This window comes from Cherax quadricarinatus, chromosome 75 (assembly GCF_038502225.1).
Source record: "Cherax quadricarinatus isolate ZL_2023a chromosome 75, ASM3850222v1, whole genome shotgun sequence".
NCBI lineage: Eukaryota > Metazoa > Arthropoda > Malacostraca > Decapoda > Parastacidae > Cherax > Cherax quadricarinatus.
The window spans coordinates 7792938-7815579 of record NC_091366.1 but is presented as its reverse complement, the minus strand read 5'-3'; the positions used below and the strand labels follow the sequence as shown (position 1 = coordinate 7815579).

Genomic DNA, 22642 nt, shown 5'->3' with positions numbered 1-22642 from the left:
TTCTATCTTTTTAAGATAATTTCTTTTAGATCCATCTCCACCTGATGCTTTCAATATTTTATCACAATTTATATTGCTGTTGTGGCTTGTGATGGCTTTCTAATATTTCCATTGCATGTCTTTTTTTTTTTCTTTGTTTTTTAACACTTTGGCCATCTCCCACCGAGGCTGGGTGACCCAAAAAAGAAACACTTTCACCATCATTCACACATAATCACTATCTTTGCAGATGTGCACATATATGACAACCTTACATGTCTGGTTGTCTATATTAAATTACACCATCCACATGCAATTTCATTTGCACTTTAAAGGAGGGGTTTGGGATATTGGCTGTTTGGAGGGATATGTTGTGTATCTTTATACGTATATGCTTCTAAACTGTTGTATTCTGAGCACCTCTGCAAAAACAGTGATAATGTGTGAGTGTGGTGAAAGTGTTGAATGATGATGAAAGTATTTTCTCTTTGGGTCACCCTACCTCGGTGGGAAACGGCCGACTTGAAAAAAAAAAAAAAATTTTTTAATTCTTTTATGGATTTATTGTCAGCATCCCAAAACTTATTTCTATTTTTTTTTATTTGGAAATTCATTTATATAAAGTAGAAGCATTATTGGGGCAAATACTAACCATTGTGGGACCCCTCTGGTCATAGTTTTTCAGTGTGGAGTGTGAGCAGGGTAAGATTTAGTGAAGGAATTCAGGGAAACCAGTTATTTTTATATAGCCAGACTTGAGTACTGGAAATGGGAAGTACAATGCCTGCACTCTAAAGAAGGGGTTTGGGATATTGGCAGTTTGGAGGGATATGTTACATATCTTTTTTTTTTTTTTTCAACAAACCGGCCGTATCCCACCGAGGCAGGGTGGCCCAAAAAAGAAAAAGAAAAGTTTCTCTTTTCAAATTTAGTAATTTATACAGGAGAAGGGGTTACTAGCCCCTTGCTCCTGGCATTTTAGTCGCCTCTTACAACACGCATGGCTTACGGAGGACGAATTCTGTTCCACTTCCCCATGGAGATAAGAGGAAATAAATAAGAACAAGAACTAGAAAGAAAATAGCAGAAAATCCAGAGGGGTGTGTATATTTATGATTTTACATGTATGTGTAGTGTGACCTAAGTGTAAGTAGAAGTAGCAAGACGTACCTGATTCAATCTTGCATGTTTATGAGACAGAAAAAAGAACACCAGCAATCCTACCATCATGTAAAACAATTACATGCTTTTGTTTTACACTCGCTTGGCAGGACGGTAGTACCTCCCTGGGTGGTTGCTGTCTACATATATCTTTATATATGCTTCAAAACTGTTGCATCTAGGTGCCTCTGCAAAAACAGTGATGATGTATTAGTGAGGTGAAAGTGTTGAATGATGACAAAAGTATTTTCTTTCTTTTTGGGTCACCCTGCCTCGGTGGGAGATGGCCGACTTGTTGAAAAAAAAAAAAAATCCTCTTGGTGCTGTTTGCAATTTCCTCTCAACAGTAAATATTTTTTCCATTGTAATGGTTTTTCTTTTTATTCCTTGAATGTTTCAAAGATTCCATTTAGTCTTTGGGGGCAATGTTGATCCTTAATAATCTTGTATCGCATTTCTGTATTATGTATAAAATAATTTAGTTTGAAAAAATTACATGTTAACGCTTTAGTTTCATTCCAATGAACTCTGACAAGGAGATGTGAATGTATGTATCCAGCTATATTGCTGGGCAATATAGTTTGATAGATACACTTGTATGTACGCACCTCTGGCAAGACAGTCATAGTGTGAATGATGGTGAAAGTTTTTTTTAATCAAAACAAATGTATTATGCCCATCAGTTTCTTTTATTATAAGGTGTCTGTGACTATTGCAGTACTGTAGTTTAGTATATTGTGTATGTTGTATAGAACTTTGCTGATAGGAAACTAAACTGTTTGGCAAAGAGCTTTTGTTCTCCATATGTCCTAGTCAGATTTGCTGAAATTATGGGTGTCATTGAGATAGGCCTATAGCTTAGTGCCCTCCTTCTCACATTTCTATTAACTGAACACCATTTGGCATTTTCCCTTTTGCCTCCCAGTTTACCTTCTTGAAATAGAATTTAAACCAAAAAATAAAACTTGGTGGATAGCTTGATTATTCTATCACAATTTAAAACCTATAGTGATTTTTTTTTTTGTATCTCTTAGTAGATTCTTCATTCTTTGGACCCCATTGAAATCAATGGGGTCCATTTTAATTTACTATCTTGGGTTCAAATTTACTTCCTCTAAACTGTCAACTACTATCAGTTCCTAGTGTCATTCTCTAGTTTGGCAATTTTTACTATGTATTAATATTGGTAAAATTACCAACAATATGTTAGGTAAAAGGACACAAGTGCAACTAATGTGACATTTTATCGTGGCAACGTTTCCAGGAGCTTTATCAAGTTGTAACGGCTTGATAAAGCTCCGGGAGAGCAAAATGTTGCCACAGTAAAATGTAATATTAGTTATTTTCATATAGTCGGACTTGAGTCCTGGAAATGGGAAGTACAATGCCTGCACTTTAAAGGAGGGGTTTAGGATATTGGCAGTTTGGAGGGATATGTTGTGTATCTTTATATGTGTATGCTTCTAAACTGTTGTATTCTGAGCACCTCTGCAAAAACAGTGATAATGTGCGAGTGTGGTGAAAGTGTTGAATGATGATGAAAGTATTTTCTTTTTGGGGATTTTCTTTCTTTTTTGGGTCACCCTGCCTCGGTGGGAGACGGCCGACTTGTTGAAAAAAAAAAAAAATTAGTTGCACTTGTGTCTTTTTACCTAACAGATTTTTACTATCATCCTTGATTCTTTTTACTGAATTTGATCTTTTACATCTTAGTTTGATTTTTACAACTAGAGTAGAAAATTTTTTTTCCTTGAGCTGCTTGCTGTTTTTTTAAAGGGTTCTTTCTTCTCTCTTCCTGCATTGGTATAACATTAAAATTTTTGGCTTGTTTAAATTTAAACAATTCTGTGTTGGCATATTTCCTGCAGCACTCTTTGTCTAAAATAGAATATGGTTGCATTTTCCAAGATAATGACTTTAAGATTAATAACCCAGGGTAGACATAAAAAGTCAAGTAGTGTCTTATTTCTGGTTGATGTCCTTTTGGTTCTTCCTTACTAACCCAGGATAGCCATAGAAAGTTTAGTAGTGTGGCTTATTTCATTACAGTCCACACCAGTTAAATCTCAGCTACCTATTTACTGCTGGGTGATTGGGGACTTGCCTTTATGCCTCGCCTTGCCTGGGTTTAGATAATTTTTATTAAAAGCTTATTGTTGTGTCTAGGCCTCACCTTGCTTGGGTTTAATATATATTAAAAGTTTATTGTTGTGTCTAGTAAATACTTTCCTGGTGAATGTATTGATGGGTTACCCTATTTCTGTGGGAGATGGCCAGTTTGTTTCAAAATTTTCTCACTTAAGGGTCTTTATTCCTGCTTCCTTCCTTATATGGAGGGCCCCCACATATACAGCACCTTCTTTTTGGTGTTCCACATTTTCATTGGCTTCAAATTGAGCCATTGTTCATTATGTTACACTTGTTGGTAGGTGGAACAATGGCTCAATTGAAAGCCAACAAAAACCTGGAACACCAAAAATAGGTGCTGTGTATGAGAGGCTCTCTTAATTAAATTCCTGATTATAATTTTTTAGGTTTACGTGTTTACTCTTCAGTAATTTACCTCAGTGTATATTACACAGGCCATTCTGTATCTTTCCACTTGTCTTTTCTTTTTTTCTTCATTAATCATTAAAAGAGTACTTGCATTTGAGTGTGCTGTTGACATGAAATATCTAGCACTCATCTCTTCCTAGTGATTACTTTTAGTAATTTAAGAAGCAGAGCTATGCTCATAATGTTTGATCATTTTTTTTTTATTCAGGCTGTCTCCCATCAAGGTAGGGTAACCCAGAAAAGTAAACATGTTAACCATCATTTTTTCAGTAGCTGTCTTACCAGAAGTATTCAGCTATCACTCCTCAAATGGCCCTCTGAATTGCAACATATCCCCCCTTCCTTGAGATTACAGGCACCACTACCCACCTCTAGGACTCGTATCTGGCTACCTGTTTCCCTTTAATCCTTTAATAAATGTTACCTTGCTCACACTCGATCAGTCTCCACATTTTGGTAAGACCTACTAAACTAAGAGTAAAAAATTCATTTGATAAAATATTGAGGGAAAATAATCCTCAGTTCACTTACTGTTGCTACACAATAACACATTTCATGAGCAGCTTGGTCTCCCATCTTGCCTGGCATGAGCCGGTACAAGTGGTTGAGAGAGGTCCTTTGTGCATCCTTTCTCCAATTAGTCTGCATTATTTGATGAATTTTCCTTGGTTCATTTCTGCAGTCTCAAAATGGTTTGGAAAGCTCAAATTTTTTATTCTCGGTGAGGTTTAAAGTTAATGAATATTAACCCAAGTTTCTGTATGATTTCCTTAAAGTAACAAAATAAAAAAAATTGGTGGCTTACATTTATCAGTTCAAGGTATATCCTGTCATTTTGAGTATGCTTTTTTTTTTTTTTTTAGCTATGGTCATCTCCTACTGAGGCAGGGGTAACCCAAAAAAAAAAAGTTTTTTTGTGTGAATGGTAAAAAACTGAAGGATGGGCTACTGTGCAAGTGAAGTTGTTCCTGAAAGCACTGGTTCTTTATGTATTTTTGCTTGCTATTCAAAATTATGTACTTTATTGAAGTAAACATTTGGGTGCTACAGAAAATTTTGTTGCCATCACCAGACCTAAGGTAGACAGGATCTTTACATTTTAGAAATTCTAAGGTATTATCATATTTTTGTGTTTCTATGATTTTGGTTTGACATTTTTCTGTCCCAGAAAAAAAAAAGGTAAGACAGTGAGATCCCAAAGCTCAGTTTAATAGGTTTGCTGGTTTCCAGAGTATAACTATGTTGTGTATCTTTATGCTTCTAAACTGTTGTATTCTGAGCACCTCTGCAAAAACAGTGATTATGTGTGAGTGTGGTGAAAGTGTTGAATGATGATGAAAGCATTTTCATTTTGGGGATTTTCTTTCTTTTTTGGGTCACCCTGCCTCAGTGGGAGACGGCCGACTTGTTGAAAAAAAAAAAAAAAATTTCCATGAAATTGCATTTAAAACCAAATTGGTTTGCATGTATCCTGCCAAATGAGGAAGCTGTGAACATATCTTACCTGGTTAGTGGTAGTGACTCAAGATCTGGGAATGGGTTGGCTCTTAAAAAAAACACCAAGCCCTGCAGTGAGTGGGCATCTATGCCTATGTAAGGGTTCTAGTCCATAAAAACTAAGATAAATTAAAAAAAAAAAATGGACTCTTGAGTAACTTAGAATAGAGATTGGGTAACATAATATCCCAGCTGGGAATTATGTAATTAAAACGTTTCTCTGTACGTGAATGAAGGCGTTTCATCCTGTTTCTCAAAATTTGACAGGAACAGGTCATCCTGGGAGTCCATTTATGATGCAGCCATTCACCATCCCAGGTGGCTTAGACACCAGCACTCTGGCTCAAGTGGAGGCCACCAACAGTGGAACAGCCAAGGCAGTTGATGCATCTGTCACAATGGTAAGACTCCAACACCTGTTATATGTAAACAAATGACTGCTGTCTTGTATATATGATTCTGGAGATAACTCTCTCAATTTGTCTAAGTGCTATTTAGTGTTTTAGTGTGGAACCATAATTTGGCCCACTGAATTGATGTGTTTTTGAAAGCAATGTGAAGGCATGAGTTGTGATTTTTTCTTCAACTGCTGATAAAAAAACTGTGTTTACTGCTTTTAATCAACTTCCATATTTTATCATTTGTTTGTTCAAGTAGACTTGATACTTGTAGAATTATTGCATATGTAGCTCTGGAACTTTGAAATGTATTGCTGCACAGAAGCAGACACAAATTTCATGGTTAGCTAGTGAAAATTGGACACTTACCTATTTTGCAGTTACACAAGGCAGTTGAGGACATGGCAGTTAAGAATCAGGCTGTAGAGCTTCTACTTGCCAAGAAGGCTACTAAAACTTACCTAGAGAAGCTGCAGACACTCAGTGACCACTTAGCTTCAATGAAACATTGCCTTCAAAAGGTAGATGTTAGAATCGTTTTCTGAAATTCAGATGAAGTGAATTGTATTAAGTTGAGAGTTGTAGTTTCAGATGTATGTAGCAGTTGATTTCAAAGTGACAATAGAGCAGTCTTTGCCAGAATCGCTCATCTCTGTTCATTGTGATTTATTTTAATAGTAATGTTGTTCATTGGCTTTGCAGGCTAAACAACGAACACAAACCTTGGCTAAAGTTGTGGCTGCAGAGAACACCGGCTCTCAGTCAGTGGATCCATTGCTGCCTTTAGGGGGAGAGAATAAGGAAATGGATGTAAAAGAAGAAACAAGCACTATTTCTTCAGGTAGTTCAGATGAATCTCCTGACGAGGGTCTAAATGCCATTCTCTTGACTGAGTCTGAGGATGTCACTCATCCCTTGGTGCAGTACATGGGTAATGGTGATGTAGACCTGGATGTTTCAAGCAAGATTGACTTCGGTCTTACATCGGTTGATAAAGAAGTGATGGAAGTCTCCAAGCATGCAGTTCAGCAGAACTCTTATACCAAGAGGAAGAGTGATGAAGATGTTAGCTCACTGGAAAGTAAGGCTTCTACTCCATCAGCAGGTCACCCTCCAATAAAGGATGGAACAACTAATGGGAAAAAAGTGGCATCTGCCATGCAGGGAAGTCTTGGTGCACCATGGCAGCAGCTGCTGTCTCTGCCACCTCAGCAGATGCTTGTTATCGAGAGGATGCACTCGGGGGCACGCCGCTTTGTGGTGCTCGACTTCGGTGCTCCGGTTTTGCTAACAGGTTAGCTGCTTTAATTATTTATGTAAGTATTCTGTCTTAGTCTGAGGTGAATAATTTTGCAATTTACAATATTTTATAAATCAGACCTATCATTTCCTTCCTTGGATTGAACCAAATTACCTCCCATTTCCCAGGTACTGTGTGGCTTATACATTTTCAGCATTTCTCCATAATCATTATAATGTGTACCTTCTCCAGTATAAAGGTGGCTTTTTCTTGTCTTCTGGAGATTTCTGTATTGTACAACGTAGTAGCTGTTGTGTAAAATGGAGAAACCTATGTGGGGGCAGGCCTTTTGAAGTGCTGTAATGGTGATTTCAGATATGGAAGTTTTTCTTGCAGCAGGAAGGAGTTTTATAGACACCCTCTCAGATTTGCAAGCCTTCTTGTTAGAAAGATTTAGCTATACATGTATATTTTTACTGAATTTCCATGAGGAAGTGAATCAGAATTCTTCCTCCATAAGCCATGTGTTCTGTAAGAGGCAACTAAAATGTCGGGAGCAATGGGCTAGTAACCCCTTCGCCTGTATACATTACTTTAGTTAAAAAGATACTTTTGTTTTTCTTTTTAGGCCACCCTGCCTTGATGGGATATGGCTGGTTCGTTGAAAGAAGATTTTTACTGAAGGGTCTCTTGTGATTAGATTTAATTACTGGATTCATGTTTTTCTTAGCTGTGCCCTCTTACTTTTTCCTTGGTGTATGACCCCTGAATTGAAAATTAATCATAAGATTTTAAGTATGCTTGATGGCTTTCTCACACCCAAGTATCTCTTCCTTCTGTGCATTCTCTCTTATGAAAGTCAGGATTAATCAGATTGTAGTTAGATTTAAAGAAATATGACCTCTAAAACACTAAGCCCAAATCTGAATCAACGTAGAATTTTCTATTCATGCATTCCAGATTCATGAGACGCTGGGAATGAGACATTAGGTTCCCTACTAAATGCCAGTCATTGTGCCTAGAGTAATGATCCTTCCCTCCCCACCTCACCTTAAGAGTGCAAACCACCCAAATGGCCGGGTGTCATGACCTCAAGAGACTCAGTTTCACTGCCTAGAGATTGACTACCAACATACTCTTGTAAATTCTGTAAAAACTTTTTTATTCACTTAAATAATTTTGCTTAATAAAAATTGTAAAATATTTTCCTTGCATTTTCAATGATAGAAATAAGGAAAGGGGAAGAGGAGGAGGGCAAGAGGGAGAGCGAATGTAAACATTGCAAACAGTAAAAGCCCAGCCTCACATGCACTGCATTTACCACAAAATGCAAGTTTTACAACCAAACTGATACACATTGTATTTACAGTTGCTGCTATATTGGCATATTCAGTTTTCTTTAGTTGTAATCCTAGTTATGCAAGTGGAGGGTAGCAGAGTACTGTATATAAATAATAAAACATAACCAGATCCTATGACTCCCAAGGCGATAAACAATTTGCACATATCTTCAGTATCCTCCTGCTATGAAGGAAACCACTAATTTAGTCCCATGTCTTACATGCAACTTACAAAATGATAAACAATTATATTTCTTTTTTTTTTCTTTTCATCACGTTGGTCGTCTCCCACCGAGGCAGCGTGACCCAAAAAAGAAAGAAATACTTAGACCATCATTAAATACTTTCACCATTGTTTACTTTAGAAAAACACGTAAGCAAACACTAGGGCATACTTATTAGAAAACGTTTTGGTCCTGGGACCTTGATCACTTCTAACATACAGAGGTTGAAAGACAGTATACGTAGGCAGAGAGTGAGGTGTGAGTGATGCATGGTGACCTGAAGAATGCCATATTGGGATGAGGACGGGTAAATCAATATGGCATTCTTCAGGTCACCATGCATCACTCACACCTCACTCTCTGCCTATATATACTGTCTTTCAACCTCTGTATGTTAGAAGTGATCAAGGTCCCAGGACCAAAACGCTTTCTAATAAATATGCCCTAGTGTTTGCTTACGTGTTTTTCTAAACCAACTTGTCAGTATTTATTACCAAGGTTTATACCACCATCGTTTACACATAATCACTGTCTTTGCAGAGGCACTCAGATATGACAGTTTAGATGTCACTCCAAACAACCAATATACAAATGTTATTGTCATTTTCCTAATAGGATATGAAAACACTGCCTGTGTCACTACTGATGTTGAACTAACCTGATGTACTCTGTTTTCCGGCATATAAAGTACACGATCATATGAGACATGCAAGACAATGTTTCTGAGCAGTTGTAATGTAATGCTAGTAAACAACTGCTAAATCGTAACCCGGAGCCTACCTTTGACCCTGACCTTGAGTTTATAAGGCACAGTGTAATTTTCCAAGACTTTTTGTGGGGAAAAAGCTCGCCTTATGTGCCGGAAAATATGGTACTCTGGCCATCTCCCCCTCTAGGCAGGGTGACCCAGAAAAGCACTTTCACTTTCATTCACACTAATCACTGTCTTGCAAGAAGTACTTGGATACAAAGGTTCAGATGACCCTCCAGATGACAAATATCCCCACCCCTCCTTTAGAGTGCAGGCACTGTGCTTCCCACCTCCTGGACTCAAGTCCAGTAATATACTGTAGTTTCATTTTCTAAATTTGGAATACTTTCTTTACTTGACTAACTATTAAATTGCTACATTATTATAAATGTTTCATTATCACAGATGTGGTGATACCAGCTTGCAGTGACCTGGTCTCCTTAAGCATTGACATTTGGATGACAGGCGAAGACATGGATGGAGAGAGGCTGGTAGTGGCATCAGACATAGGGATGCGACCCTTGATTCTGGCTGATCTCCAGCCTCCTCCCCTCTGTAGATATCTCAAGGTGAGGTAAATAAGGGTCAGGGAATATGTTTTTTTTTTTATTTTCTATATTCTGTATCTGAGTTTGCTTAGGCCAGATCTGGGCTAACCATTAAAAGTTTTGGTTCTTTCCCAATATATAAGTAAATGCAAATTTGTGTGAGTGGATTAGATCATTTGAATTCCCTTTATATACATTTTTTTTTTTAACATGCTGGCCATATCCCACCTAGGCAGGGTGACCCAAGCAAGAAACACTTTTACCATCATTCACACTATTCACTATCTTGCCAGAGGTGCGCAGATACAACAGTTTAGATGTCACTCTAAACAGCAAATATCCCAAGCACCTTTAGAGTGCAGGCAATGTATATCCCATCTCCAGGACTCAAGTCTGGCTAACTGGTTTTCCCTGAATCCCTTCACAAAATATTACTTTGCTCACACTCCTATAGCTCATGAAGTGCCAAAAACCATTAGTCTCCACTCACTACTATTTAACACTCATATGAAAGTTGAAAGTGAACGTAGATAAGAGTAAGGTGATGAGGGTATCAAATAATTTAGATAAAGGAAAATTGGATATCACATTGGAGAGAGGGAGTATGGAAGAAGTGAATGTTTTCAGATATTTGGAAGTTGACTTGTCAGCGGATGGGTTTATGAAGGATGAGGTTAACCATAGAATTGATGAAGGAAAAAAGGTGAGTGGTGCATTGAGGTTTTTGTGGAAGCAAAGAATGTTATCGGTGGAGGCAAAGAAGGGAATGTACGAGAGTATAGTGGTACCAAAACACTTTTATGGGTGTGAAGCATGGGTTGTAAATGCTGCAGTGAGGAGGCGGCTGGAGACAGTGGAGATGTCGTGTCTTAAGGGCAATGTTTGGTGTAAATACGTATTATGCAGAGAATTCGGAGTGTGGAAATTAGGAAGTTTGGAATTACTAAAAGTATTAGAGGGCTGAAGAAAGGGGTTGTTGAACAGGTTTGGTCATTTAGAGAGAATGGATCAAAGTAGAATGACTTAGAGGGCATGTAAATCTGTTAGGGAAGGAAGGCAGGGTAGGGGTTATCCTTGAAAAGGTTGGAGGGAGGGGGTAAAGGAGGTTTTGTTGGCGAGGGGCTTGGACTTCCAGCAAGTGTGTGTGAGCATGTTAGATAGGAGTGAGTGGAGACAAATAATTTTTTGGGGACCTGACGAGCTGTTGGAGTGTGAGCAGGGTAATATTTTGTGAAGGGATTCAGGGAAACCGGTTAGTTGGACTTGAGTCCTGGAAGTGGGAAGTACAATGTCTTCACTTTAAAGGAGGGGTTTGGGGTATTGGCAGTTTGGAGGGACGTCTAAGGTGTGGTTTCTGAGCGCCTCTGCAAAGACAGTGATTATGTATGATGGTGAAAGTGTTGAATGATGATGAAAGTTTTTTTTTTTTTCTTTCTTTTTGGGTCACCCTGCCTCAGTGGGAAATGGCCGTGTTAAAAAAAAAAAAAAAAAAAGCAAAGCTTGCTGTATGTCCAAGCCCCTTGTACACACGACCTCCTTTACCTCTTCCCTCCATCCTATAGTATCTATGAAGGATCAGTTTTTTCTCACTCGTAAATAGTCTGATATGAAATATTTGCCTCTTGTATTTGATGTAATATCTTTTTGGAAGTATTTTACTGAAAATAGTCTTGAGGCAATTCTGCATTTATTGTACCTTGATAGTGAGTAGATTATTGCATTAAATATTTTTGACTACCAAGTGTAACTTAATCCACCATATTGAAAATTATTATAATTTTTCTTTTCACTAAATGTCACAGGTAACAACCCTTGGGAGATATGGTATGAATACATCTTCGCAGTGCAGGATCCCAGTAGGTGCGTTTTATGGGCACACCTTGATCCTTCCCTGGCAGCTTCAGCCTGGTCAGCCACACCCATCATTCATCAACAAAATATCTGCCCAGGTGAGCTACTATACTTTACTCTCTTGTTCATCACTTAACACCTTTTTTTTTTTTTTTTTTTTTTTTTTTTTTTTTTTTTTTTTTTTTTTTTTTTACTTGCTGGCCATTTCCCACTGAGGCAAGGTGACCTGAAAAAGAAACACTTTTGCCATCATTCATACTGTCACCATTTTGCCAGAGGCACGTAGATGTGACAGTTCAGATGTCCCTCCAAACAACAAATATCCCAAACCCCTCCTTTACTGTATAGGCACTGTATTTCCCACCTCCAGGACTCAACTCCTGCTAGCTAGTTTCACTGAATCCCTTCACAAAGTGTTACCCTGCTGACACTCCAGCAGCTTGTAAGGTCCTAAAAAACCATTTGCCTCCACTTACTCCTATCTAACATGCTAACACATGCCTGCTGGATGTCCATGCCCCTTGTACACAAAACCACTTTAGTCCCCTCCATCCTTTTGTAGGATGACCCCTACCATAAAGACAATAGTAAAGAAAAGACAGACTGTGTAAAACAAGCTATTCTTGTGACAGTTTTTGAACCTATTAAGGTTTTCATCTAGCCACACACAAGATTGAAATTGCATGAATATGTATATACTCCTGGGACTGAAGGAAGAGGTAACGTGACAGAAAGGACTGTGACAAATCTTTGGTCAGCAGAGCACTGTGGAAGGTACATTGTACCAGGCAATGTTGCTGAACTGTCAGCTGGTTTCTGGCGGCCAGCAAGTTTGCACCACTCCTAGTGCCAAGAATGTCCCTGTAGTATATTGTGAGCCAGTTGTCTGGCTAAATTAAAGGCATGTTGGTTCTGTTCAATAGTATTCTGTGTATCTGTGTACTAATTGAACCAATTTCCATAAATCATCTTTTGGCCCTGTTCCCTTGATAAATTTGCCATCTTGCTATATCATAAGGTGTGAATATTGATCCTGATAAACTAGGTGTTGTGGGTCCCACCAGCATAATGAAGTACCTTAATTATGCTTGTTTGATCATGGCACCTGCATGGAACCCACACCTGAGCAAGCATGTTAAGAAACGATTATGCAATAAGACGAGTTTCAGAACAAGAGGTATGAGCTACAAGTAGAGGCTGGCAGAATTGATTTTTGTTGACAGACAAACCAAGGGAGACAACATTAAAAATATTCAGGGGAATTGATAGGGCAGACATGGATTGGCTGTTTGAGAGGCTGGAAGCAGGTACTCTGGGGGCACAGCTGGAAGTTATAGATGCAGATGAGTCAGGAGTGTCAGGAAGTACTTTTACAGAATTGGAATGACTGATCAAGAAGTGATTGAGGCAGATGCGATACATAGCTTGAAGAGCAGGTACAATAAGACTCACAAGGCTAGGAGGGAGTGAATCTGGCAAGTTGAGAGGCAGGGGCCATGAGCTTTGGCCTCTGTAACCACATGTAGGTGAAGACAACCACTACAAAGGATGATGTACACTTGGACGGCAATGTTGCCATCACTATTGTGTCCTGTTCTGAAGTGTAATAGTTTTGAAAATGATGATAGTGACGTTTGTTCCATTTAACTTAATGCTTGTATGATGATATTTGCAGGTTTAGATATGGGAAAAGGAGATAACTTTTATCATAGCTGTCCTCATAGTCATCATTACTATCACTATCCTCATAGTCATCATAACTATCACTATCCTCATAGTCATCATAACTATCACTATCCTCATAGTCATCATTACTATCACTATCCTCATAGTCATCATTACTATCACTATCCTCATTGTCATCATCCATCATCCTTGGGCTTCTGAAAGTATTTTTTGGGCTTTTTCTCTGCGACCTTGAATGAAGTGTGGAAGATTGTGACATGGCGAATGTTACAAGCATTTTCACATTCCTCTTTAAGTATTTGGGGCTGCAGTTCCTGTAAGCTCTCATAGAACCCAGTCATAACCTCTTATGCGGCTTTCTTACCATAATGGAGGAAAGTGATGTAGGTCGTTCTTATTGGTAGCCTTGCATTAGAGTATTAATTTGAGCTCTTGATCTAGTTTGATAAGCTGTATGTTAAGAAACTGAAGGGTGGTGGGTCAGGTCTTGTTTTCCTTTGTGTGTGAACTGCACTGAAGATTCTCTCTACTTTGTTAATAAAGTTGGTATCAAAAATATGAACAGAATAGAAGAATTTAACTTTCAGTAGTATATTCATTGTTTTTAATGAAATGAAAAGTTGTATTTTATATTTTGTTTGTAACTCAAACAAGAACAGTATAAAAGAATTTGTCTTATGGTAGTAGAATCATTTTATGCTATATTTTGTTTGCATCCAAAATAAGAATAGTATAGAAAATTTTGACTTATGCTAGTAGGATCATTGATTGTAATGAAATGAAAACTTGTGTGCCATATTTTACACACAACCCACACATAGGAGAAAAAACTTACGTCGTAAGCTTTTCTCCCATGTGCAGGTTATTTATGTATTGTTCCAAAAGAAGAATGGTACAGAAGAATTTGACTTGTGGTAGTAGGATCATTGTTTTTAATGAAATAAAAACTTTTATATAATATTTTGTTTCAGACTCAGTTGTCAGTACTTGGGAGTGTGGTGGAGGACATTGGGTGCCGGTACAGCCTAGCGTGTAGTAAACTGCGATCTCTCCTGAATCCCCTTCTTATGAGTCCTACTGCTCCTACGGGTCCACATACCTCTTTTGGTTATTCCGAGATATCACCAATTGGGTCGCGAGATGCCGACCTCGAGCGGAAAATTACACATGCATATCAGGTTCGTTCATAAGATGGGAAACACTTGAAAGTAGGAAAGTAGGAAATGGAGAAACTGATAAATACATAAATAAAAAAAAATATTAATCCCTAAGGAAAGTTAGATATGAAATGATCTGATGTTAATATATAGATATATATTTTTTAACTGAAGTGATACTGACAAGGTCCACAGAGTATGTTTGAGAATAATTTGCATAGTGGTTATTCTCATAATTTTTCAGATTTTATGGTCACTTATAAGAGTGGATGTTGATCCAGCAAAAAGATTTTGTAAAAGGATAAATTAGACATTGGTACACAAATAACCTGCACATAGAAGAGAGGAGCTTACGACGACATTTCGGTCCGACTGGGACCATTTACAAAGTCACACTAACAAGGAGAGCAGGATGGGTATACATAGGCAGAAGGTGGTAGTAGTGAAGGTGGAAGGTAGTAGTAGTGGGGAGGTAGTAAGAGTAGGAGGGGCCAGTCAAATACTAAGAAAGAGGAGCACTGCAAGGGAGCTGGTGCCCACAGAGGGTAAGAGCAAGAACACTGAGGGGGAGGAAACAAATAAATAAGTATATAAAGAAGGAACAAATACACAGGGCAGAAGAAAGATAACCCAAAGGAGAAAAAGGAAAAAGGAAAGGGGAAGAGGAAGAAGAAGAAAAAAGGAGGAACCAGGTTAGGTCACGAGTGTTCTGAAGTTTGGAGCATTTTACAGTGTAGTGGGAGAGGAAGGCATCTACAGAGACGAAGCCAGGACTAAGATTCATACAAGGAAAGTTGTGTATTAGGGAGGATTCAACCAGACAGCGACTGTTAAAGTTGGAAGTAGGATAGACAGTTTTAGCAGAAGACCAGTCAATAGGATGGCTGTGATCTCTGACATGACAGAAAAGAGCATTGTTAAGTGTCGGCAAGCCTAACACTATTTTTGTGCTTCCTAAGACTGTCAGAAAGAGAGAGACCAGTTTCTCCAAAGCATTGAAGAGGACTGGTCTTCTGCTAAAACTGTCTTCCCTACTTCCAACTTTAACAGTCGCTGTCTGGTTGAATCCTCCCTAATACACAACTTTACTTGTACGAATCTTAGTCCCGGCTTTGTCTCTGTAGATGCCTTCCTCTCCCACTACATTGTAAAATGCTCCAGACTTCAGAACACTCGTGAACTAACCTGATTCCTCCTTTTTTCCTCTTCTCCCTCTTCCCCTTTCTCTTTTCCTTTTTCTCTTTTGGGTTGTCTTTCTTCTGCCCTGTATATTTGTTCCTTCTTTATTTACTTATTTATTTGTTTTCCCCCCCTCGGTGTTCTTGCTCTTACCCTCTGTGGGCACCAGCTCCCTTGCAGTGCTCTTCTTTCTTAGTATTTGACTGGCCCCTCCTACACTTACTACCTCCCCACTACTACTTCCTTCCACCTCCACCACCACTACTACTACTACTATCACCTCCTGCCTATATACGCCCACCCTGCTCTCCTTCTCGTTAGTGTAAATGGTCCAAGTCGGACCGAAATGTCGTCGTAAGCTCCTCTCTTCTATTTTTTTTTTTTCAACAAGTCGGCCGTCTCCCACCGAGGCAGGGTGACCCAAAAAAGAAAGAAAATCCCCAAAAAGAAAATACTTTCATCATCATTCAACACTTTCACCACACACACACATTATCACTGCTTTTGCAGAGGTGCTCAGAATACAACAGTTTAGAAGCATATACGTATAAAGATACACAACATATCCCTCCAAACTGCCAATATCCCAAACTCCTCCTTTAAAGTGCAGGCATTGTACTTCCCATTTCCAGAACTCAAGTCTGACTATATGAAAATAACCGGTTTCCCTGAATCCCTTCACTAAATATTACCCTCCTCACACTCCAACAGATCGTCAGGTCCCAAGTATCATTCGTCTCCATTCACTCCTATATAACACGCTCATGCACGCTTGCTGGAAGTCCAAGCCCCTCGCCCACAAAACCTTTACCCCCTCTTTCCAACCCTCTTGAGGACGACCCCTACCCCTCCTTCCTTCCCCTATAGATTTATATGCTTTCCATGTCATTCTACTTTGATCCATTCTCTCTAAATGACCAAACCACCTCAACAACCCCTCTTCTACCCTCTGACTAATGCTTTTATTAACTCCACACCTTCTCCTAATTTCCACACTCCGAATTTTCTGCATAATATTTACACCACACATTGCCCTTAGACAGGACATCTCCACTGCCTCCAACCATCTCCTCGCTGCTGCATTCACCACCCAAGCTTCACATCCATATAAGAGTGTTGGTACTACTATACTTTCATACATTCCCTTCTTTGCCTCCATAGATAACGTTTTTTGACTCCACATATACCTCAACGCACCACTCGCCTTTTTTCCCTCATCAGTTCTATGATTAACCTCATCCTTCATAAATCCATCTGCCGACACGTCAACTTCCAAGTATCTGAAAACATTCACTTCTTCCATACTACTCCTCCCCAATTTGATATCCAATTTTTCTTTATCTAAATCATTTGATACCCTCATCACCTTACTCTTTTCTATGTTCACTTTCAACTTTCTACCTTTACACACATTCTCAAACTCATCCACTAGCCTTTGTAATTTTTCTTTAGAATCTCCCATAAGCACAGTATCATCAGCAAAAAGTAACTGTGTCAATTCCCATTTTGAATTGGATTCCCCATAATTTAATCCCACCCCTCTCCCGAACACCCTAGCATTTACTTCTTTTACAACCCCATCTATAAATATATTAAACAACCATGGTGACATTAATATATTTATAGATGGGGTTGTAAAAGAAGTAAATGCTAGGGTGTTCGGGAGAGGGGTGGGATTAAATTATGGGGAATCAAATTCAAAATGGGAATTGACAAAGTTAATTTTTGCTGATGATACTGTGCTTATGGGAGATTCTAAAGAAAAATTACAAAGGCTAGTGGTTGAGTTTGAGAATGTGTGTAAAGGTAGAATGTTGAAAGTGAACATAGAAAAGAGTAAGGTGATGAGGGTATCAAATGATTTAGATAAAGAAAAATTGTGCGGGTTATTTGTGTATTGTTCCAGTCACAGTATTGTGCCTTTTTTTATTACTTATAGACAGTGGTAAAAGTAAGATTTTTATAAATGAGAGAATATTCAAGTGAACTTGTGGAGGTACAAGTGCATGAATATTCAAGGAACTGGTGGAGGTACAAGTTCTTGAATAACTAAGTGGACTGGTGGAGATAAAAGTGCATAGCATTTAAATGAAAAAATGAGAGTTGATGCTTCTGAAGGTTTGGTCCAGATGTGAAAGACATACTGGTAAAAAGTTGCAAATCTCGTGCAGCCATCACAGCTGAGTGGACACAGCGCAGGGATTACATTCCTTGTAGAAAGTGCTGAAGATTATTAAAAATTTTATGAAGCACAAACTTGTGTAGTTTCATGGTTTCAAACCCCAATTGTTCCATGATTTGTTTAGTGGAGACCTACTGACCAGGAATGATTGTATGTCTGGAAAGAATTTGTTTTTTCAACATGTCAGCCGTCTCCCACCGAGGCAGAGTGACCCAAAAAAAGAAACACTTTCACCATCATTCACACACAATCACTGTCTTTGCAGAGGTACCCAGATATGACAGTTTAGATGTCACTCCAAACAGCCACTATCCCAAACCCTTCCTGTTAAGTTCACGCACTATACATTTAGATTCTATAAAGGAAAGTAATAGTAGCACAAACAGGTGTGTTATAGTCTTTACCAGTGGCAAGAGCCAAATTTATATAATGCTTGACTCTTGTAAAAGTTATTCAGCAAAGAATGTAATATTGTGTTTTGGTTGGTGCATTTAATAGAGAAGACTACCAGTGTTTTGGTTTTAGGATAACAAAAAACTTGTAGATTGTAAAAGTATTTTCGTGCTGAATGGCATCAAATACCTTCATCACAGACTGATAAGTTTAAAACATATTACACTAATAAGGGCATCACCCCGAACGGTTGCCAACTCGTAGGTGTGTCTTATGACTTCATACGAAGAGAACTTAAATGTTGCTTATTATATCTCATTGGCTGTACTCTGTACATCATATGAAATCTACAGCGGGCAATTGGTGGCCACTTGAGAATATTGAGGGTCAGTTTGAGTAAGAGCTGTAGTGGAAGTGTGTGGAAATATTGTGAGATAATAAGTGAGAATATGGTGACAATATTTTACTGTATTTGAAAATGAACTTTGGTATTGGTAATGGTAATGGTTTATCATTTATTGAAGAGGTTTAGTGCTCTTGTTTTTCATTGTGTCGCTACGATAATGAGGTAAGGTTAAGAGTAAAGAAAAGATAAAAATTTTACCTGAGAGAGTGTAAGTGCTGCAGTATTGCCATAACTGTGAGTGCACGATGAAAAGAAAATACTATTTTAATATAATTTTTGTGTAATTTTTATAGGAATGCATGTTGGAACAACAACATCTGAACTTGGTAGTGTCAGTGATGCGTCGGCTGCAGTGTGTTGGAGGGGCAGAGAGTTCCAGCACACCCTATTCTCCATCCTCGGTCAATTCCAACCACAACAAGCATTTCCTCTCTGCAGTCTCATCATCATCTGACAAGCTTGCCACTCTCATGCAGTACCTATTAAACTGCCTCCTTACCTTGTCACTGCCCATACCTGGCATGTCGGTAAGCCACCTAATGTTCTGGGTTGTCTGCATTTGTTTTATAGTATAACAAGGCTAATTAAGTAATGGCTTGACAAAGCTTCTGGAGAGCAAAGCATTGCCACAGTAATATCTCACATTACTTGCACATGTGCCCTTTTACCTAACAAGGTTGAGTCAGTGGTCACCTGCAGTCATACCTGTCCTAAGCTCTCTGGGAGTTAGCATGGGGTGTTACCAAGCACCATGGCTTGTTGTAGTGTTTTAGAATCTCAGGTTCAGGTGTTGAAGAAGGAGGTTCTACTTCTTCAGGAGGAAAATAGGAGGCTGAAGCCTTGCCTAGATGAGTTTGGGAGTGAGTGTGAGAAGGATCTAGCTGGTAAGGAGGAAATGGTCACCAGCAGTGATAGTGGCAACTGCTTTAAGTGGCAAGTGGTTCACAGTTCAGGAAGAAGGAAGATAAGGAGGGTTACCAGAGAAGATGTGAAGGTAGGATATCAGTTCTCTGTTCTCCAGGACGAGTGCACTTCAGTGGTTAGTGAGGTTGAAGGTATCACTGATTCCCTTGCTAATCAAGGTAAGAACATTTTAATTGTAGGAGATTCTCAGGTAAGATATATGGACCATGCTTTTTGTAACAGAGACAGAAAGGTCAGACAGAGGGTGTGCCTTCCAGAAGCTGGTGTTGGTGACATAGTCAGCAGGTTGGATAATATTATGTCAGGTAATGGGAACAAGCCCAAGCCCATTATCTGTCTTAGTGCTGGGGGTAATGACATTGGGAAGGGCAGGAGACAGGAGCTGCTGGATAAGTACAGGTCAGCCATAGTAGTAGTAGGTCTAAGAGTGGGATCCCAGTCATATGTAGCATCTTGCCCAGAAAGGGAGTGGGAAATTAATGGATGTCTAGGGCAATTGGTATAAATTGCTGGCTAGACAGGTACTGCAAGGAACTTGTAATCCCATTCATTGATAACTGGGACCTATTCTATGGCAAACGTGATATGTATGCAAGGGATGGGGTTCATCTCTCTGGGGATGGAGTGGTTGCATTAGCCAATTTGATTGAGAGGGTAATTGATGACTTGTCTAGGAATTTAAACTGATAGATTATAGAGGTATGGGTGTTTGTGGGAAACAGTCAGGCTGCAGTATTAGGGTTAAAAACAGAAGTTATTACTGGGATACTTCAGGGATATGTTTAAAAGACAATATTCAAAATAAAGTTGCTAGTAATGGCAAATTAATTGATCAACAAACAAAGAGAGATAGCAGAGGGCAACGAGTAACTAGCTCTCTTAAGGTTTACTATACAAATAGTAGGAGTCTAAGAAATAAAATAGATGAGCTAAGATTACTTGCAAGTGTAGGTAATATAGATATTATTGGTATAACAGAGACTTGGTTCAACCTGAAAGATAGGGAAATGCCTTCTGAATGCAACATACAGGGATATAAACTATTTCACACTGATAGGGTCAACAAGAAGGGTGGTGGAGTGGTGATGTATGTCAGAGAAAATTTAAATTGTTGTCTTAGACATGATATAAGATAAGAAACATCAAACACAGAATCTGTTTAGCTACAGTTTCTCGAGGGTCGTGACAAATTAATTTTGGGTGTGATTTATAGGCCCCAAACCTTGATAGGGAATGCAGTAAGCTGTTATGGAACGAAATTCATAAGGCATCTAGATATGAAAATGTTGTGTTAATGGGAGATTTTAACTTTAGACAAATTGATTGGAACAATAATACAGGAAACCTGAGTCTAGTGACGTTCTTGATACGGTTCAGGATTGCTTTTTAGAACAGTTTGTGACAGAACCAACTAGAGGAAACAGTCTGTTTGACTTGGTTCTTGCCAACAGTCACTAATTAATAATTTTGAGGTTAATGATGAGCTTGGGGAAAGTGATCACAAATCACTTAGTTTCAATATATCATTGAATCACCCAGATAACTGCAATCAAATCTCTGTCCCAGATTTTCATTTGGCCGATTTCATGGGACTGAAAAATTACCTGGGTGGGCTAAATTGGGATGTCCTGACTATGGGTCAGGAAGGTGATCTTGGTTGCCAATATGACGTTTTTCAGAGCATAGTTCTAGATGCCCAGACAAATTTTGTTCCGAGTAGGAAAATTAGATCTAGCAAAAATGATCCCTAATGGATGAACAATAGATTAAAACATCTCATTGGTCAAAAAAGAGACATATATAGGCATATCAAAAGAGAGGATGGGCAGTTAAGAAATAAATATATTCAAGTAAAGAGAGAAATAAAGAAAGGAATAAGAAAAGCAAAAAGGGATTATGAGGCTAAGGTCGCAAGGGATTCGAAGACTAACCCAAAAGGGTTCTTTCAGGTACACGTGTATATAGAAGTAAGATTAAGAATAAGATAGGCCCACTTAAGAGTATCTCTGATCAGATCACTGACAGTGATAAGGATATGTGTGAAATTTTCAGTACCTACTTCCTGTGTTTTTACCCAGGAAAATACTAGCGAAATTCGTGAAATAATAGATTATGTAGAACAGGACGATAATAAATTATGCACGATTGTGGTAACTAGTGACATGGTCCTCAGACTAATAGAGAAACTCAAACCTAACAAATCCCCAGGCCCTGATGAACTGTTTGCAAGGGTGTTAAAGGAATGTAAAGAGGAACTTAGCATACCTTTGGCTAATCTTTTTAACATACCACTACAAACTGGCATAGTGCCTGATAAGTGGAAAATGGCAAATGTAATACCTATTTACAAAGCAGGTGACGGGTCCTTGGCTTTGAACTATAGACCAATAAGCCTTACCTCCATTGTGGGAAAGTTTATGGAATCAATAATTGCCGAAGCAATTCGTAGCCATCTTGATAGGCATAGATTGATTAATGAATCTCAACACGGTTTTACAAAGGGGTGTTCCTGTCTTAGGAATTTACTAACTTTTTTCACTAAGGTGTTTGAGGAGGTAGATCATGGTAATGAATATGACATTGTATATATGGACTTCAATAAGGCTTTCGATAGAGTTCCACATCAGAGGCTATTAAGGAAACTTAAGGCACACGGAATAGGAGGAGAAATTTTTTCCTGGGTAGAGGCATGGCTGACAAATATGCAGCAGAGAGTTTGCATAAATGGGGAGAAATCAGAATGGGGGCACGTCACAAGTGGGGTTCCGCAGAGGTCAGTGTTGGGCCTGTTGTTGTTCACAGTTTACATAAACGGCATAGATGAGGGAATAAATAGCAACATAAACAAATTTGCTGATGATGCCAAAATAGGCCATCCAATTCATTCTAATGAGGACACTAGAGAACTCCAGGATGATTTGAATAGACTGATGCAATGGTCGGAGAAGTGGCAGATGCAGTTTAATATAGACAAATGCAAAGTTCTAACTGTTGGACAGAAAAATAACCATGCGACATATAAACTAAATAATGTAGATCTTAATACTACTGATTGCAAAAAGGATTTAGGAGTTCTGGTTAGCAGTAATCAAAAACCAAGACAACAGTGCATTAGTGTTCACAATAAAGCTAACAGAATTCTTGGTGTGAGTTGGACCTGACTAGCTTGT

At 38.7% G+C, this 22642-nt stretch overlaps 1 protein-coding gene across 8 annotated transcripts in view; it reads left to right on the top strand.

The window, feature by feature from the left end:
- Bruce (BIR repeat containing ubiquitin-conjugating enzyme) overlaps nt 1-22642 on the top strand; it is a 231818-nt gene that overhangs the window by 92838 nt on the left and 116338 nt on the right. For 7 of the 8 annotated variants that reach the window (XM_070101002.1, XM_070101005.1, XM_070101008.1 and 4 more), the window contains exons 22-28: nt 5461-5594; nt 5972-6112; nt 6294-6885; nt 9552-9715; nt 11497-11643; nt 14203-14409; nt 18842-19075. In XM_070101002.1, coding sequence (XP_069957103.1) covers nt 5461-5594; nt 5972-6112; nt 6294-6885; nt 9552-9715; nt 11497-11643; nt 14203-14409; nt 18842-19075 — 1619 coding nt within the window. The remainder of the gene's footprint in view (nt 1-5460; nt 5595-5971; nt 6113-6293; nt 6886-9551; nt 9716-11496; nt 11644-14202; nt 14410-18841; nt 19076-22642) is intronic. The other variant, XM_070101006.1, reaches the window with a different exon arrangement.